This window comes from Dendrobates tinctorius, unplaced genomic scaffold (assembly GCF_039654945.1).
Source record: "Dendrobates tinctorius isolate UK_male_01 unplaced genomic scaffold, ASM3965494v1 ptg000232l, whole genome shotgun sequence".
NCBI classification, from domain to species: Eukaryota; Metazoa; Chordata; class Amphibia; order Anura; family Dendrobatidae; genus Dendrobates; species Dendrobates tinctorius.
In genome coordinates this window covers 13,640,913-13,660,869 of record NW_027361899.1, presented here as the reverse complement: position 1 = coordinate 13,660,869, position 19,957 = coordinate 13,640,913, and the positions used below count along the sequence as shown (strand labels likewise).

The window sequence follows — 19,957 nt, the reverse complement described above, 5'->3', positions numbered from 1 at the left end:
CAAAGAGCCGGGTGCCCTGAAACGGCAGATTGGTCAGTGATTTCTTTGAGGACAAATCAGCCTGCCAAGCCTTTAGCCAGACCATCCACCGGACGGCTACCATGTTACTGGATGCTTGCGCTGTGCAAGACACGGCATCCAGGGCCGCTGATACCATATACCTCCCAGCATGGGAGATTTGATCTGCGAACTCCGCCAGTTTCGCTGGTGGTGCCCCAGCCAATATGCCTTGTCTAAGCTGTTTGGCCAATTCTGTAACAGACTTAGCTACCCAGGCTGAGGCGAAGGCTGGACACAATGAAGCGGCTGCTGCCTCAAAGGCGGATTTTGCCAGGGATTCTATCCTCCTATCATTGGGATCTTTTAGGGCTGCCCCACTGGCGAGTGGGAGGACTGTATTGGTAGCTAGTCTGGACACTGGTGGGTCCAACGAAGGGGAGGCGGTCCAGTTGGCGGTGAGATCTGGAGGGAAGGGATATAGAATCCCAAAACGATTCCCTCTCTGAAACCGCCTGGTTGGGTTTTCCCTGGTCAACACTTCCTCAAAATCCTTGTGGGAGGCGAAGACCCTAGAGGGGGACTTATGACGCTTAAATGAAAAAACCTGATCACTAGGTTCTGACGTGGTGTCCCCAATGTTAAAAGTCTCATTGACTGTGGCAATGAGGCCCCGAACCATATCCTTGACCTGGGACTGTTCTGGCCCGTACTCAGAACCTTCCTCTGAGTGTCTCTGATAATGCCTCGCCTGATTCCGGGGATGAGGCCCGCGGAATTCTGGCAGAGAGATGGAGTGAGAAGGGGACCTGGGTTGGTGGTCCTGTCTAAACCTTTTACGGCCCCTAGAAGGCCCAAAAGGAGGCTCCTTTGGTGCTTCTGTGTCTACTGGAGTCTGAAATGGCAATCTGTTAAGGACAGTTACGAAGGTCTGTGATATCTTGGTAAGGTCGGCCACGGACTTAGATAAGGAAGAGGCCCATCCTGGACACTCGCTGTCTCCTGTGGTGATGGATGGCCCCTGGGCGGCAGGCAAGGCGGCTTCGTCCTGCTCCAGGGGTAATGTGGCTGCTCTGACCGGCAAAGCGGGGGGGGGGGCTGCACCTGTTCTCTAGCATAGGTGACACCGTATGTCTGCTGCAATCTGAGCAGAGTGGCAAGGACTGACCTGAAGAAGGCCTGACATTGCATTTGGTACATACAAAATATTTGACCAAGGTCACTGAAGCGGATGAGGAGCGAGACTGCTCTCCCTTGGGAATACAGTCAGGCTTTACCTGGTGCCGACCGTCGGGGGTAGAGAGCGGAGTGAGGGAGCAACCTGTAGTGCAGTACTCACATACCCACGACCTGTGTCCCCGCCGCCCGAAGGCTGATGAGAGAGAGCGAGGTGAACAGTCCTGCCGCTGCCTAGAAGCCTTATGAAATCCCCGCCCGGAAGTGGTGGGCGGGGCCCTGCTCTGGCCTCCTGGAGCACCAAGATGGCGCTAGTACAGGAAGAGGAAGCCGGGGGGGGCGGAGCCTGCCGGGAGCCGGAATCTGGCGTCGGCCGTGCTGGGCTCCTGCTGGAGCCCAGGGCCATAACACTGCCACGGGAGGAGGCTTGAACCGCGCTGCACTGCGTGCTTGAAAGTGTTGGCTCTTAAACTATGTATAGAGCCATGGTCTGTAAGCCCGAGCTGATTACAGCGGTCACATTCAGCCAGAGCGGCTGGTGAGCAGATCATACAACGCTGCAGCCTCTTACCTCCAGTTCACCCCGTAACATGGGTCGGTTTACCTGCATGAAAAGATTGCTGTCCCAAGCCTTTTCTGCAGGGCGTCTCTCTCGATCATCAGGCTCTGGTGGGCGAGTGATGGAAGACGAAGGTCAGGACCAGGAGCTGCCACCTGAGCACGAGTCCTGTGTTGGGGGATAGGGTCCTGGTGTCAGAATACATATGTAGCATATCTACTCTGTATCCCTCCACGGTTACCTGAAAAGGAACGACGCACATTGAGGTAGACATGTGTCTGCGAGAGACCCCTGTCCACCTCCTGCTGACACTAAGCAAAACTGATTGTCCGACAGCCGGTCGGAGGGGTGTATACTGCGGAGGCAGAGTTACCTTTTCTTCATGCATAGTGTCAACCTCCTAGTGACAGCAGCACACACTCACGGTTCCTGTGTCCCCCAATGAGACGAAAGAGAAAAACTGCTATCAGTCCCCTAACCGTCCATAACAACGGAGACACACGGGTCTGCATAAAAACTGTAAACCTAAACCGACAAGAAATCTTTAATGAAAAGGAAGCCTGCCGGGCACAAATAGACTGTTCAAACCAAGCACAAGCGTTCCGTGCTCTCATGTCGGGGCCAAACAGATCACTGCACTGTAGCCTGCGAAGCCTGAGCTGTCAATCAAGGAGGAGAAGGGCGGAGACAGATGGAAAACAAGTAAGGGGGAAGGTGCAGGGAACTGTTTGGCCACATCAAGGATGCACAGAGCGGCTGTGCTTCGTTTGAACAGTCGTCTTCTGCTGATAGAGTCCCTTTTATATTGCACAAGATTCATTTTAGATGCATCGCGGAAATAATTTGCAAAAGCTTTCATACCCTCTATATCATCCACTGTTAATTACAATTTTATTAACTGGACGAAGCCGTAAATTTACTCGATAGGAAAAAAAATGATTTCACAATTCCCCCTAAATAAATGTGCTGCATTAGTAAACACGCGGCTCCGATATTAAAATCCAGACGGCGTGGTATGACCTTCTAACTTCTCAGCCACTTCTCGATACAAAAAGACAGCAGAGGATGTCGGCTTCTTGTGTGGTGTCTGAAGAGAGTGAGGCCAGGAATATATTAGTCTGATCTGCACAGGAAACGTCAGACAATAGTGCTCTACTCACATCCAAAGCTGCGCCGACTGTTCTGCTGGTTCCTGTCATTTGCAGGTTGTCTACCCTCTATCGGTAGGTAGGATGCATCGGTCCGGTTCATACAGGATCCGGAGGATCAGACTACACAGGCTTTATATGCAGTCATGTAACCATATAGAGACACAGCTCAGCATGGCTGCTGTAGACTAAAAACGGCAGGGGATTAAACAAAATTATTTAGAAAATTGATTCATTTCAGCAGCAAAAAAAAAAAATAAATAATAATATTGTACAGGTCTATACCCTACTCTATGCAGGCTCTGTTCACACTGCAGTTTTGTGGTCACTCACCCGTCCTGCATCATGTGTCCACCTGCGGCTGGATCCAATGCTCCCGATTAGCAGGGCTCAGGCCGGAGGATTCAGGTCGTCGGTGTTCCCTTCCACTGCCTACCTTCTACTATCCATCCAAGTTCTAGCTCTGCTACATCTGGTCTCCATTACAGGTCAGCCGTTACAGCTCTGCTACATCTAGTCTCCAGTTCCACTGCTCATATCTGCTACACCAGCTTGGCTCTGCTACGTCTACACCGCCGAGTAGCGATTCACCAGGTCCATGCTGTTTAAGATCGGTTCCTCCAGAGGATTCATCTCACCAAGGCAGAAAGGAGCTCACACCCCGCAGAATATCATGCGATGCTGCACTTTTCTTTCCCAGTGGCGCAGTCATCATCCTGCTCCATTTTCTTGGAAAATTCAGGCAGGATTAATCCATCTTGGTCACTCACTGCTTGTAGGGGGCGCTAGTCGTGTGATATCCAGAGAACTAAAGTGAAGTACACCATTAAGGAATAAGACATACACATATTTTACACTTAGGGCTGAACTACAACCCTCATCATCCTAATACTCCAGCCATCCTCCACCTGGAATATTAAATCATTTTACAGAAATAAAAAAAACAACCACTTTGCACGACTGGTTTTTATGGATTTCCAGTCATTACTTGTCATATACTCCAGTCACATTCAGAGCTGCAACCAAGATGGAGCAGTTATAACCCTCTAATAAATTCTCTATTCACATCCAAAGCTTTCCTGTAGGCTCTCAGACCATTAGGAAGTTTATATAAATTCTGGAATCAGGTCTCAGTCGGCACGGCGCTTTTTATCATCAGAATTTGTAATGATGCTTTGGATGTGACTAGAGTATAAGATGTAAGATTTCATTGAAATCATCCCAGCTGAGCCTGAAATATCACCTGCTGCTGTCAAGACGATAGAGATTATTATATATTTTCCTTGTCCGGTAATCCAGAAGATCTTCGCTCCTGCAATCAACGACCCCTGTAGAAAAAAGGCGGCTCGCAATCAGACCAGAAGAGGAAATCACTTGAGCTGTAAGGCCCGAAGTCTCCTCGAATGAAGAGCTCCACTTATGTATCCAGTCTTCCTTTCATCCCATCAGCGGATTGTAAAATATTTCCAAGAATCACATCTTATGCTCTAGTCACATCCAAAGCTGCATTCAAATTCGGGGAATCCCTACTGTTTGCAGCCTGGGAGAGCTGATAATTTACTGCAGACATGTTCTTGCTGACTATTCTGCTGTGCGTTTAGTGGAGACGAGCAACGAACGGTGAATGCAGCTTTGGATGTGAATGGGGCATATAGCACAGGATGTCACTGAAGAAAATCACAAAATTTTCCAAACATTGTATTCAGATTTTAATACTGAAAAAATGTTACAAAAGAGAAAAAATTACCAATAAACGTAATGTAATAAAAATATTTATAATTGGAGTCCACGTTAAACAGAAATGGAGACCAATCACCCGGACTCTACACAATGCACCCCAAAAGCTGCTGCAAAAAAAGGAGAAAATCTCCTGAACAATAAAAAGAACATTTATTGATAATAAGGAAAAAAAAAAGTGCAATCGCTTTAAAAGTGCTTCTGTTCAGCCAAGCGCCCGATTCCGCGCACTGCCGCACCACAAACCATACATGTAAATACACAACATTTCTGCCTCTATAGTTAGAGAAACAGGAAAGGGAAAGGTTCAAAAGCTTCTACAGAAAATATCAAAATCAGTTTCCATGTAAAAGTTCATGTTCTGGTAAAGAAGTGCAACATGCCATAAAGTGACACTCTATTGTTTACTACTATTTCGTTTTTTGGATCTACCACCTCACGACATTTTCATGTACGACGGGTATATCTCCAAATCTTCAGCAGAGTCGGGGGGGGGGGGGGGGGGGCTACATGATAAAATTCTGCCCACCTGCACCCACCACCAGGTGGCGCTCAGGAGCTGATTGCGTGCTGCAATGAATTAGGAGCTCCCTCTAGTGGTGGCTGCAGGAAAAAAAAAAAACACTGAATTTAACCATTTATTACAGGGCCTATGGAGGGGATTTTGAGCTCTGTGTCACTATTACCCATATCGGAACACCAGGAGGATTGTAGTGAGCAATGATTTTACGATGTTCATAGTAACTTAGTAGTTAGGATTTGAAGCCAGGAAGAAAAGGAAACGTTCTTACCTTACAAAAGTAACTCTGGGGGCAATCAAGGGGGTCTCTGCTTTGGACAACCCCTAATTTTAAGGGCTCACTGAAAATATGCTGATCAAACAGTGTCACCTGTTTGGATCCTGTGCAATCATATGAGATCTGTAAGTAAATGCGTCAGCAAGTATACAGGTTACCTGCAGTGCCCCCGCAGGGGAAATTATTACAAAGCGTTCATTTAAAGGACAGAGATAATTACCCCAATATCAGTGCTGATTGCCCAGGCTTGACGGCGGGAACATTACTTACAGATACATTCCCATTAACGGAAAAGAAAAAAGGAAAAGAAAAAAAAAATGGAAATCAGATAAATTATGTTACAAAAACATTCGGATTAAGCCCCAAATTGCCAATTCTCACAGATGAAGTCCAGTCTTATAACTGTGTGTGTGTGGTTGAGGTGTGTGTGTGTTTGTTGGGGTGTGTGTGTGGTTGAGGTGTGTGTGTGTTTGTTGGGGTGTGTGTGTGGTTGAGGTGTGTGTGTGTTTGTTGGGGTGTGTGTGTGGTTGAGGTGTGTGTGTGTGTGTGTTTGGTTGGGGTGTGTGTGTGTGTGTGTGTTTGTTGGGGTGTGTGTGTGTTTGTTGGGGTGTGTGTGTGTGTGTGTTTGTTGGGGTGTGTGTGTGTGTGTGTGTGTTGGGGTGTGTGTGTGTGTGTGTGTGTTGGGGTGTGTGTGTGTGTGTGTGTGTGTGTGTGTGTTGGGGTGTGTGTGTGTGTGTGTTGGGGTGTGTGTGTGTTGGGGTGTGTGTTTGTTGGGGTGTGTGTGTGTTGGGGTGTGTGTTTGTTGGGGTGTGTGTTTGTTGGGGTGTGTGTTTGTTGGGGTGTGTGTTTGTTGGGGTGTGTGTTTGTTGGGGTGTGTGTTTGTTGGGGTGCGTGTTTGTTGGGGTGCGTGTTTGTTGGGGTGTGTGTGTTGGGGTGTGCGTGTGTGTTGGGGTGTGCGTGTGTGTTGGGGTGTGCGTGTGTGTTGGGGTGTGCGTGTGTGTTGGGGTGTGCGTGTGTGTTGGGGTGTGCGTGTGTGTTGGGGTGTGCGTGTGTGTTTGTTGGGGTGTGCGTGTGTGTTTGTTGGGGTGTGCGTGTGTGTTTGTTGGGGTGTGCGTGTGTGTTTGTTGGGGTGTGCGTGTGTGTTTGTTGGGGTGTGCGTGTGTGTTTGTTGGGGTGTGCGTGTGTGTTTGTTGGGGTGTGCGTGTGTGTTTGTTGGGGTGTGCGTGTGTGTTTGTTGGGGTGTGCGTGTGTTTGTTGGGGTGTGCGTGTGTTTGTTGGGGTGTGCGTGTGTTTGTTGGGGTGTGCGTGTGTTTGTTGGGGTGTGCGTGTGTTTGTTGGGGTGTGCGTGTGTTTGTTGGGGTGTGCGTGTGTTTGTTGGGGTGTGCGTGTGTTTGTTGGGGTGTGCGTGTGTTTGTTGGGGTGTGCGTGTGTTTGTTGGGGTGTGCGTGTGTTTGTTGGGGTGTGCGTGTGTTTGTTGGGGTGTGCGTGTGTTTGTTGGGGTGTGCGTGTGTTGGGGTGTGTGTGTTGGGGTGTGTGTGTTGGGGTGTGTGTGTGTGTTTGTTGGGGGGGGGGGTGTGTGTGGTCAGCAAATCTCATCCACCAGTTTGGATCCATTGATGCCCCTGTAGGTCACTCTGCCGGGTCGGACCAGGATACCGTGGTTAGGCTTGCAGTGAAAATATCGCTTTTCGCCGACAAATCCATCATTCTTTCCTTTGGCTGAACGGAGCTCCAGTCCTAACCACACCCCGGGGGCAAAGTCTGTGGGTCCAATGTAGCGTATGACGGCAATTTCATTGGAGCTGGTTAGTAAGACCTGGGAACCCGTGTGCAGTTTTACACCCCCGTCACTGGCACTGGTGGAACTGGTGCTGCTCCAGCTGCGGCGGAGAGTTGGCTTCCGGGGCCTGTTCACAAATGGTAAAGGAAATATGGTTACAATAATGTTTCTATCATAAAGCAGAATATAAAAAATACCTCTACACCAAAATCTCTGCCTGCTAGATAATAGAATATTCAGAATTGTGAGTCCTCAGTGGTTGATACCTTTTAATGGCTAACTGAAAAGATGGTAACACATTGCAAGCTCTCGAGACTACTCAGGTCTCTTCATCAGGCTAGACTAATCCAAAATCTGAAGAGTCACATATTTATACACAAGACAGCACAGAAAAAATGCAATAGATAAGACAAGACAAGTGACGGGAAGCAGAACTATCATTATGGGGGGAGTGAGACAGTTATGACCATAAATATTGGAACAGTTCGTAGATAAGGCGAATGGTATATACAGTAACTACTATAATACTGCCCCTATGTACAAGAAAATAACTACTATAATACTGTCCCTATGTACAATATAACTACTATAATACTGCCCCTATGTACAAGAATATAACTACTATAATACTGCCCCCTATGTACAAGAATATAACTACTATAATACTGCCCCTATGTACAAGAATATAACTACTATAATACTGTCCCCTATGTACAAGAATATAACTACTATAATACTGCCCCTATATACAAGAATATAACTACTATAATACTGCCCCTATGTACAAGAATATAACTACTATAATACTGCCCCTATGTACAGGAATATAACTACTATAATACTGCCCCCTATGTACAAAAATATAACTACTATAATACTGCCACTATGTACAAGAATATAACTACTATAATACTGCTCCTATGTACAGGAATATAACTACTATAATACTGCCCCCTATGTACAAGACTATAACTACTATAATACTGTCCCCTATGTACAAGAATATAACTACTATAATACTGCCCCTATATACAAGAATATAACTACTATAATACTGCCCCTATGTACAAGAATATAACTACTATAATACTGCCCCCTATGTACAAGAATATAACTACTATAATACTGCCCCCTATGTACAAGAATATAACTACTATAATACTGTCCCCTATGTACAAGAATATAACTACTATAATACTGCCCCTATATACAAGAATATAACTACTATAATACTGCCCCTATATACAAGAATATAACTACTATAATACTGCCCCTATGTACAAGAATATAACTACTATAATACTGCCCCTATGTACAGGAATATAACTACTATAATACTGCCCCCTATGTACAAGAATATAACTACTATAATACTGCCTCTATGTACAAGAATATAACTACTATAATACTGCTCCTATGTACAGGAATATAACTACTATAATACTGCCCCCTATGTACAAGAATATAACTACTATAATACTGCCTCTACGTACAAGAATATAACTACTATAATACTGCCTCTACGTACAAGAATATAACTACTATAATACTGCCTCTACGTACAAGAATATAACTACTATAATACTGCCTCTACGTACAAGAATATAACTACTATAATACTGCCTCTATGTACAAGAATATAACGCGGACAGGGTCCCCTCTCCTTATGTACTTGTGTGTGTCCCTTGTCTTACACATGTTTATTATACTTGTTTATATTTCCACTTTTCACATGTAAAGCGCCATGGAATAAATGGCGCTATATAAATGCATAAAAATAATAACAACTACTATAATACTGCTCCTATGTACAAGAATATAACTACTATAATACTGTCCCTATGTACAAGAATATAACTACTATAATACTGCTCCTATGTACAAGAATATAACTACTATAATACTGCCCCTATGTACAAGAATATAACTACTATAATACTGCCCCTATGTACAAGAATATAACTACTATAATACTGCTCCTATGTACAAGAATATAACTACTATAATACTGGCCCTATGTACAAGAATATAACTACTATAATACTGGCCCTATGTACAAGAATATAACTACTATAATACTGGCCCTATGTACAAGAATATAACTACTATAATACTGGCCCTATGTACAAGAATATAACTACTATAATACTGCTCCTATGTACAAGAATATAACTACTATAATACTGCTCCTATGTACAAGAATATAACTACTATAAGACTGCTCCTATGTACAAGAATATACCTACTATAATACTGCTCCTATGTACAAGAATATAACTACTATAATACTGCCCCTATGTACAAGAATATAACTACTATAATACTGCCCCTATGTACAAGAATATAACTACTATTATACTGCTCCTATGTACAAGAATATAACTACTATAATACTGTTCCTATGTACAAGAATATAGCTACTATAATACTGTTCCCATGTACAAGAATATAGCTACTATAATACTGCTCCTATGTACAACAATATAACTACTATAATACTGGCCCTATGAACAAGAATATAACTATTATAATACTGCACCTATATACAAGAATATATCTACAATAATACTACCCCTATGTACAAGAATATAACTACTATACTACTGCCCCTATGAACAAGAATATAACTATTAATACTGCCTCTATGTACAAGAATATAACTACTATAATACTGCTCCTATGTACAAGAATATAACTACTATAATACTGCTCCCTATGTACAAGAATATAACTATTATAATACTGCCCCTATGAACAAGAATATAACTACTATAATACTGCCCTCTATGTACAAGAATATAACTACTATAATGCTGCTCCTATGTACAAGAATATAACTACTATAATACTGCTCCTATGTACAAGAATATAACTACTATAATACTGCCCCTATGAACAAGAATATAACTACTATAATACTGCCCCCTATATACAAGAATATAACTACTATAATACTGCCCCTATGAACAAGAATATAACTACTATAATACTGCCCCTATATACAAGAATATAACTTCTATAATACTGCCCCCTATATACAAGAATATAACTACTATAATACTGCCCCTATGAACAAGAATAAAACTACTATAATACTGCCCCTATATACAAGAATATAACTACTATAATACTGCCCCCTATGTACAAGAATATAACAACTATAATAGGATTTTATAATGGTATAATAACCCCGTGCAGCTCCGGTGGATATAACCTCTTTCTCGGTTTTCTATGGAGCACATAATTACAGATCTGCAGCCGTCGTCCTTCGTTACAGTCTGGGGATCGCGGTGACCTTACATTTCTTACATTTTTCATTGTTTGTTTGTACAAAGTTTTATAAAGAAACACAAGCTAAAACTCCTTTTCAGCCGCAGTGGAGACATTTGATAAGTTTGACATTTCCAGCTTATATTGGGGTTCTGGTTGTATTTGTTTTTGGGGACGGTCACGTTCTCATATTCATTAGTGTTCTGCTAAAAGCCGTGGAAGGCTAGAGCCGGGAATCATTAAATGTGGATCCCGCTGTGAGCGTTTACGGCTCTGTGCCGCCCCGGGATGATGAGGCAGCGCTGCTTTTAAGTTGCTGCTTGTCACAGGCTTGGCTATCCATTTAACCAGGCGACCCTATTACCAGGAGAATGCATGGGACCGCTATTTGGAATAAAAGATCGACGTTAATCGGCTCCATTATGTTTCAGAAAGGAAAGAAAATTAAAATTTTACAAAAATGTTCTACTTTCAAAATATCGACTTGTTTCGTGTGTCGGCTTTACCCCTTTCCAAAATTTAAAGCAGTAGTACGCTGTAAAATACCGCCCCTCGTAGGCAGCCACTGGGGAGCGAGGCAACATTACAAATGTCATGTAGGTGGCGCCACTGTAGGCAGCGGTGGGCAAGACCTGATGATTCCATACCATAGACATTGTGCCATTTCTCCATTGCTGACCTTCTTCCCAAAATGATTAGCGACTAGAGCCGGAATAAAGAACAGGTCTGATGTGATGCCGCTAATCTCAGCCGTGCGACATCTGTGCCTGCAATATACAGGGGCCCTGGAATTAATAGTGAAAGGGTACCTTCACTTCCAAAAAAAACAAAGCCTTGAAAATACCTGTGAACCCGCCAGCCGACGAAGGGTGGAAACCGCGTCACTGCAGGCAGCGCCGCGCACACTCCTTTTACGTCTGGAAGGACGCTGTACAGCTCTGTGCCCACACCTACTGCTGCTTACCAGGGCCACATTTAAATGGGATTTATTCCCCTACCTGTTTCATTGACCCAGGTCTTTTCTTATCTCTGAGCAGTCTGCTAACTGATGAAGGCCACATGAGGCCAAGTTTATTTCTTACGCCACTTCAGACAGTGGACCCGAGGACTGTCAGTGACCTCTTTTGAGCAGCTGAAGTTCCTGATGATCAGAGACCAGTTCCTACACCTTTGCCCAGCCGAGGTCCGCCAGTTTATACTGGACCGAGAGCCAGAGGATGCAGACAAAGCAGCGCATATCGCCGACAACTATGAGGCCAACCGGAAACCAGAGACACGAAAGCCAGTCACCGCCAGCTGGAGAGGGGGTAAGCCTGCAACCAACCCCAGCGCCCCAGCTGGCCGTCCCTCCGGAGGCCCTGTCCCTTTTGCCAACACCAGGCCTACTTCAGAGCCTCGCAAGTGTTTTGCCTGCAATCGGACTGGTCATCTCAGTTCCACCAGTCCGGAGAGGCAGAAGAACCCCCAGCCAAGGCCTTCGGGCCCAACGCCTCTGTTCTTTTGGTGGGTGATGTGGTTGGGAGGATTGATGACAACGTGCAGCACGTCTGTGTGGGGACCAGTCTCCCTAGAGGCGTCAAGGACACCGGGGCCGAACGAACCCTTATCCAACCCAGACTGGCGACACGTGAAGAGTTGATTGAGGGGAAAACCCTAACTGTCACCGGGATTGGGGGCACCCGCTGTCCCTTGCCAATGGCCCGGGTTTTTCTTGATTGGGGTGCCGGGAGCAGAGTGAGGGAGGTGGAGGTATCCGAAAAACTGCCCACTGATGTTTTATTGGGGAAGATGGTTGCATACTACGTCCCTGACACCCCTCCCCAATCTGATAATAAGGGTAACGTTAACCCTGATGATGATGGTGCTGGGAAACTGAATGTGTTACCTGCCAATGCTTTGATGAGTAATGATGCAACTGATAACCATTTCTTCCCTAGGAATAATGATGATGAAGATGTATCTTTGCCAACTGAACCTGATAACCATTTTTCTGAGAAGGTTGATGTGTCCACAGGTACAAGAGTGCTCAGCCCCGTTGCTCTGTGGAGTGAGACGGCTGAGGAACCCTTAGCAGGAGCAAGCGTTGGTGCTACAGGAAATGGGGAGGTGCATGGGAACCGTGAGGAAGGTGATGCCATGCAAGTGACCAGTGCCACCGAGGAAGGTAACTGGCCCATAAGTAGCACTGCTCCTGACGTGTTGGAGGTGGATGGGGAGGTAGCGCCCATAGCAGCGCCGGCTGATGTGTCTGTAGAAATCCCCGGGGAGATAGCATACGTAGCCGCTGTCACCCGCAGTCAGAGTGCCCGGAACTCAGGTAGCGCTCTGCCTTCTGGACCCTCCTCCGCTACAGGAGAGCCTGAACCAGAGGTGAACCCAGAGCAGGTTCCAGAGGGTGCCAGTAAGGAAGGGACATTGACGTCACTTCTGGCTGCCTCCAGCCAGAAGTTCCCGGCCGCTCTGCACTCAGATGCGAATCTGGAGAAATTGAGAGACCTCGCCAAGACGCCCACCTCCGTGACTGATAAGGAGAGGGTGTTCTGGGAACGAGGAAGGTTGCACCGGGAGACAGTACGCGGAGAATCCCAAAAGGAGTAGTTGAGGGAAAGACAGCTGGTAGTCCCCTTTCAATTTAGGGCTGAGTTGTTACGGATTGCCCATGAGATTCCACTCACTGGACACTTGGGGGGTCAGCAAAACTAAGGCACGGCTGTCTCAACACTTCTATTGGCCCAAGATGGGGACAGATGTGACCAACTACTGCCGCTCCTGTATCGCCTGTCAAAGAGTGGGGAAGACGGGGCCTGCTCTTAAGGCTCCCCTGATCCCTTTGCCAGTGATAGAGGAGCCTTTCCAGAGAATCGCGGTGGACATTGTAGGCCCGCTGGCCGTCCCCAGCAGCTCTGGAAAGCGATACATTCTCACCGTGGTAGACTACGCTACCCGGTACCCAGAGGCAGTAGCTCTGTCCTCAACCAGGGCGGATAAGGTGGCAGATGCACTAGTGACCATCTTTTCAAGGGTAGGATTTCCCAGGGAGATGCTTACCGATCAAGGGACCCAATTCATGTCTCGCTTAATGGAGGCTCTCTGTAAGAAAATGCAGGTGACGCAGCTGGTATCGAGTGCGTATCACCCACAGACCAATGGTTGGTGTGAACGCTTCAACGGTACCCTCAAACAGAAGCTCCGCATGCTTGTTGAAACCCAAGGGCGCGACTATGAGCAGTACCTCCCACACCTGCTATTCGCTTACAGAGAAGTTCCGCAGGCCTCAACGGGCTTCTCCCCCTTCGAGCTCCTGTACGGCAGGCGAGTCCGGGGACCCCTTGGGTTGATAAGAGAATCCTGGGAAGATGAGCCAAACCCCACAGAAGTGTCCATCGTGAATTATGTAATGCGCTTACTTGACAAGATGCAGACCTTGACACAGGTGATGCATGACAACATGGTGCAGGCTCAGGCTGACCAGAAGCACTAGTACGACCAGAACGCTCGTGAGCGGACCTACCAGGTGGGTCAAAAGGTGTGGGTGCTGGTCCCCGTCCCGGTGTACATTCAACCTGTATTTCACCCTGTAATGACCCGGCACTTTAACGATCTGTCCCTCCAGCTACAGCACCAGGAAAAATAATGTTAGAGAACTGCCCTTGGGGGAGGACCACTTTGTACTGCAGCTCAGAGCTGAAGCTTTCCTGTACTTTCTCAGGAGCGGTACTCAAAGTTCTGCTCCTGGAACAATAGCCGTAAACACTCTGCTCATATAATAAGCTTTTACAGCTGCCCATCGTCGGCTCTTCAGCCTCTTTTCTATCCCCAAGTGGTTTCTTTCTTTCTGAGTGCAATCCTCCCAAAACTGTAGTGTAACAAACAGTATAGCAAGTCGATCATCTCTACCGCAGCAGTAAAATATAAAACTTAACAGATTTATAAACAGCAAGTTCTACAAAACATTGGAATCTCCCCCACAGGCCAGGGTCAGACTTGCGAGGAAGTCGCACGTCAATACCCGGCATTTCTGCCGGCACTCAGTTCGGAGCGTTCAGCTGAACGCTCCGTTCCGAGTGCCGGGTATTGATGTGCGAGACTCGTGCGAGTTTCTTGCAAGTCTGACCCCGGCCATACAATAAGTATATTACCCATGTGCCGACCATGTATATTACATCAAGCTGTACGAGAAATAAATTAAATCATTAAATAAGTGACATTTTGGGGCAGTTTCTATAAATTCTGTTGAGGATGTTAGGGGGTTGACTGAGCAGTAAATGACGTGGCGCTATCACACCCGCTGAGTGTAGCGTAACAAGCATCTGTAACTGACAGGTCCCAAGATATCCCGGCAAAAAAAGGGGCAGAATTCACAACAAAAAAAAAAATATATGCAATTTGTGTTTAAGTCATTTTTCCTTTTTTTTTGACGATTTACTTTACACCAAATTCTTTGAAATGCCCCACGATATTTGATTAATTTGGTGCAAAATTAAAAAAATTTTTGGTGCACTTTTCCAAGTAAAATGATGCCAAAAAAGTAAAACTGGCACAAAAGCCATAATGGATTTGCTGCAAAATTTAAAAAAAAAAAAAAAAAAAAAAAAAAAAAATGGTTTTCACTCCCATACCCTCACCCTGCAAAAACTGACATTTTTAAAAGGTATAAAAAAACAACAAACTTTCAGTACCCACGAAACGAGACCATCTAAGGGTATATTCGCAAGTGGCATTTTTTTTTACATCCTTCGGCACACAACACTTTTCCTCTCATGTCTCACCGGCCGTGCGAGTGCCTCCTGATGACGCCTTTCTGTGAAGCCGCTGTGGACGTAGAGCTGAGACTTCTATTAAATCCTAGATATATAAAAGGAAACGTTCTACTCAGATCGACTTTATAATCTCTGGAATAACTAGTTACTGGTTGTGATTGATTTGATCCCCTATGTGCAATATTCTAAATGCAATTATTAATAATGTAGCTCTGAATCGCATTTCCGCGTTTTTTTGATGGAGCGGTGTTTTTTCCGAGAGAGTTAAAAAAATAAAAAATCTTTATGAATGAATTTTAGCTTTTTTTGCCGACGGTTGACCCAAGTGCCGGATTCTTTCAGGATGTGATCTGGAATTAATTTTGGGGAATGGTCTAGAATTGGAATGAATTTATTTAACCCCTTTGAGACCTTGCCCTTTTTAGTTTTTGGGCTTCTGTTTTTCGCTCCCCTTCTTGCCAGAGCCATAACTTTTTTATTTTTCTGTCAATAGGGCCGTGTGAGGGGCATGTTTTTGCAGAAAAAGTTGTGATTTTGAACGACACCATTGGTTTTACCATATCGTGTACTCAAAAATGGGAAAAAAAATTCCGAGTGAAGTGAAACTGCAAAAAAGTGCAATTTCACACTTGTTTTTCTTTTTTTATTACCATGCTCACCAAATGCTAAAACTGACCACCTGCCACTATGATTCTCCAGGTCATTACGAGTTCATAGACACCAAACATGTCTAAGTTCTTTTTTAAGTGGTGAAAAAAAAAATTCAGTTTGTTAAAAAAAAGAAAAAAAAAAATTGCGCCATTTTCCAATACCCGTAGCATCTCCAATTTTCGTGATCTCGGGTTGGGTGAAGGCTTAATTTTTGCACGCCGAGCTGGCACTTTTATTGATACTATTTTGGTGCAGGTATGTTCTTTTCTTCGCCTGTTTTTGCATTTTAATTCAATGTTGTGTCGACCCAAAAAACGTAATTCTTTCATTTTGACTTTTTTTTATTGCTACACCGTTTAGCGATCAGGTTAATCTTTTTTTTATTGATAGATCAGACGATTCTGAACGCGGCGATACCAAATATGTGTATATTTGATTTTTTTGTTGTTTTATTTTGAATGGGGCGCGATTTTAACTTTTATATTTTTAAAACCTTTTTTTTTTTTTTTTTACTTTTGGCATGCATCAATAGTCTCCATGGGAGACTAGGGGCTGCCATAACCCTATCTGCTACAAATAGGTGATGATCAGATCACCTGTATGTAGCAGAATACCTCACTTGCTATGAGCGCCGACCACAGCAAGCCAGCAGTGACACCCATAGAGGTCTCCAGGAGTCATGCCAACCCATCGCTGATCCGCGATCACGTGGCGGGGGTCACCGATGGGCAGATTTACAGCTCGATGGCCGGAAGCGCACGTTAAATGCCGCTGTCAAAAGTTTGACAGCGGCATTTAACGGGTTAATAACCGCAGGTGGTTCGCGATTCCACTCGCGGCTGTTCTGGGCACATGTCAGCTGTTCAACACAGCTGATTTGTGCTGGGAAAGATGTGGGCTCAGCGCCAGAGCCCACATCAAAGGGGGAAAAGCAACCTGCACCGTACTAGCACGGCGCAGGTCGCGAAGGGGTTAAATAAGTTTATTTTGGGGTACAGTATGTGCAATTGTCCCGGCGTACTTGGATCATGCATCAAGTCAGGCTGTAAATTTTCACTCTAATTACACATCTGTATGAAGAAATATTTCTATTATATGAATTAATACATGAGAATTTACATAGTTTAGATCTTTGCTTGCTGTCAATGTATGGAAATATTCTGAAAAATTTAAAAATTAAAAGCCTGCACCGAACACCTTCAGGACTCATTATAGGTGGTCCGATGTCACATGGCCAAAGACCAGACACGGGTCATTCATACGGTGCGGTAATGAACTGCAACAAGTCCTGCACCGGGGGTCGGATGGACAAAATCAGGTCTTGCTTTTCAGACACTAAAAAAAAAATTCCATTCATTGACAGCAAGCATGATCTTAAGGAATTGAAACTCAAAGTATAATGAAAAATTACAGAATTTTTCATTAAGCACCATTATTCTTCAGTTACATCAAATCTGATAACCCCCTTCCAGGATCAGGGTGCGGGGCAGATGTGTACCTGGGAACGAATGGTTCAGTTTACTTGCTGGAATCTCTGACAACGAATCCAAAGACCCAGAGACCCTGCGAGGAAAAAACAAAAAAGTTTAGATGGACTGTGGGGGGAAAAAGAAAAAAAAAATGTTAAGGATATAACACTGACTTATGTCTGGAAAGCAGTCATTAAAATGTGTCACAACCTCCATGCCAGCTCTGCTCGATTCTACATCAACTTTTAATAAATGTCCCGTGCTATCTGCTTCTGTGACCTCTGCTCACCTCTGAACTCTTGATGGCGGTGCAAACACGCCGTGTTTTGGGGGACAGGTGAAATACTGAACTCCAGATATCGAGCCGTCATTCTTTCCATGAGGTTTATCCAGCTCGATGCCGCACCAGTTCCCTGCAAAGAGAGACAAACAGATGAGACTCTGCTGAAGATAGTGGACCATCTCCGGTGGTCCCATAAACTATGAACGGAGACCACGTGCAATCTCCACCTCGGATCCATTCAGATGGGTTATTCAGAGCGTCACCCACATAGGGTGCGGGTATATGGAGCCTGAACAGGGGCTAAGCCTTCACCATAACGGGCAGGTGCCAAATTGCTGCTAAAATTAAACTTTTATACCTTCTAACATCATGTCAGTTCTTTCAGCATTCCTTCAACACTTTTTACCCATTTCATGCTAATGAGAAACCATTTTGGTGAATAAAATTAACTTTATTACCAAATATGTAGACAACTCATACATGCACCAAAAAAAAAAACAAAAAAAAAAACCCCAGCAAATAGCTTCGTTTTAAAAGCCATGTTTGAATATGGCCTTAGTTTGAAACAAGAAGTCACCAGGGGTCGGTGATGGAAGTAGGGTGAGTGACACCAGCACCGCCCCAATGACAATTTATTTGAGGATGGTGATAGAAGCTGTATGTGAGGTTGTTGTCACCCACCTTGCTTCTATCGCCGCCCCCTGAGAACATCCCTGAGGCAGCGGAGACAAAAGCAGAGTACTAGTGATTCAGCTATTTCTCCTACAGCTCCATGCATTCAGGACATCTTCTGAGAGCATCGTTGAAAAAATGCAGTAAGTGTGAATGCAGCGCCGACCCCTGATGACGTCCGGTTCCCGGAGGGGCCATACAAGCTGCAGGGAAGTGACTGCAGCCCTAGCCTCCTGTGACTCTCTTTAAACAAAAGTGCTAAGGGTGTATAAAAAAAAAAAAAAAAGATTTTTAAAAAGACAATTTAGGCACCGGGCCACCCCTTTAATGCCCTCGTCTTACTGCCCATAGTACGCGGAGGTGGGCTGGTCACTAGGAGGTTAATAACATGCGAGAAAACACTCATTAAACGCTTTACCAGCACGTAGAAAATTGCCAGTGTCAGTCTTTGGGTGTCATTGGAGTGACCTGAAGATTCATGCTGCGGTACACTGGAAGCCATTAAAACAAAACTAATGGTGGAATTACGGTTTCACCTTTTCATCGCACTTGGAATATTTTCCGGTTTTTTTCAGCACATGAAGGGGTTAATATCCCTTTTGCAGAATAACTTTGAGGTCTGTGACAGGTAATATTCGCCACAGACACAATTTCTCGTGTTTAGGACATCAAGAAGACTTGACACTAACGACTATTTTGCGTCGGGGATGAATGGAGTAACAGCACTAAACATCCGTCTCGCTAGGAGCGTCATATTATTTTATCCTTTTGCAAATCATGGCGATGGATGAGCACACAGTCCATTCAGCCAGTGACACGGATGGGGGGAAATGTAGACATTTAGCCTAACCATAATAAAGCAGCCATATCCTGGGGGTTCGCAGGACCCTCGGGAGCAGTGATAGACAACGGTCAAGTGCAAAACCATCCCCGTCGGCAGCGAAGCAGTGTGTCACCCAGGTGGGTGAGAAAAATCAATATCTAATTCACTTACTGCAGATTCCTGAAAAGACTGACACTGGCAATTTTCTACGTGCTGGTAAAGCGTTTAATGAGTGTTTTCTCGCATGTTATTAACCTCCTAGTGACCAGCCCACCTCCGCGTACTATGGGCAGTCGTAGGAAATGTGGCACCACACAGAACAGGGGACGTCCTGAGCTGGGAATCAAAGTCCAAATGTTCTAAGGAGGTTGCAGTCTTCAGGATATATAAATGCTTTGATCCTGTATACTCGACTATTTAAGATAGACTAAAATGTTGAATACCCTGCGAGATTGTATTGTACCCATGTATTTTCAATAATCCCTGGTGGCATAAAAACAACGGTGCTGCACAGAACAGGGACCAGTAATGATAAAGATTAATTACCATTAATTATCCCTCCAATCTATCTTGAATGCTGCAGCCAGGATCATATTCCTCGCCAATCGTTACACCGATGCCTCTACCTTGTGCCAGTCATTACACTGGCTACCCATCTACTCCAGAATTCAGTATAAACTTATTACCCTCACCCACAAAGCTCTTCATGGCTCAGCACCACCCTACATCTCCTCCCTTGTTTCAGTATACCACCCTACCCACGCCCTCCGTTCTGCTGATTACCTGAGGTTAGCATCCTCAATAATCAGAACCTCCCACTCCCTTCTCCAAGACT

At 45.0% G+C, this 19,957-nt stretch overlaps 1 protein-coding gene across 4 annotated transcripts in view; it reads right to left on the bottom strand.

The window, feature by feature from the left end:
* Window positions 1–4,565: 4,565 nt before the first annotated feature.
* The window catches only part of CLIP4 (CAP-Gly domain containing linker protein family member 4), a 45,302-nt gene continuing 29,910 nt past the window's right edge, over window positions 4,566–19,957 (bottom strand). For all 4 annotated transcript variants that reach the window (XM_073556350.1, XM_073556353.1, XM_073556351.1 and 1 more), the window contains 4 exons: window positions 17,634–17,757; window positions 17,374–17,438; window positions 15,234–15,309; window positions 4,566–7,321 (listed from right to left, as the gene is read on the bottom strand). In XM_073556350.1, coding sequence (XP_073412451.1) covers window positions 6,997–7,321; window positions 15,234–15,309; window positions 17,374–17,438; window positions 17,634–17,757 — 590 coding nt within the window. In that variant the 3' untranslated portion in view covers window positions 4,566–6,996. The remainder of the gene's footprint in view (window positions 7,322–15,233; window positions 15,310–17,373; window positions 17,439–17,633; window positions 17,758–19,957) is intronic.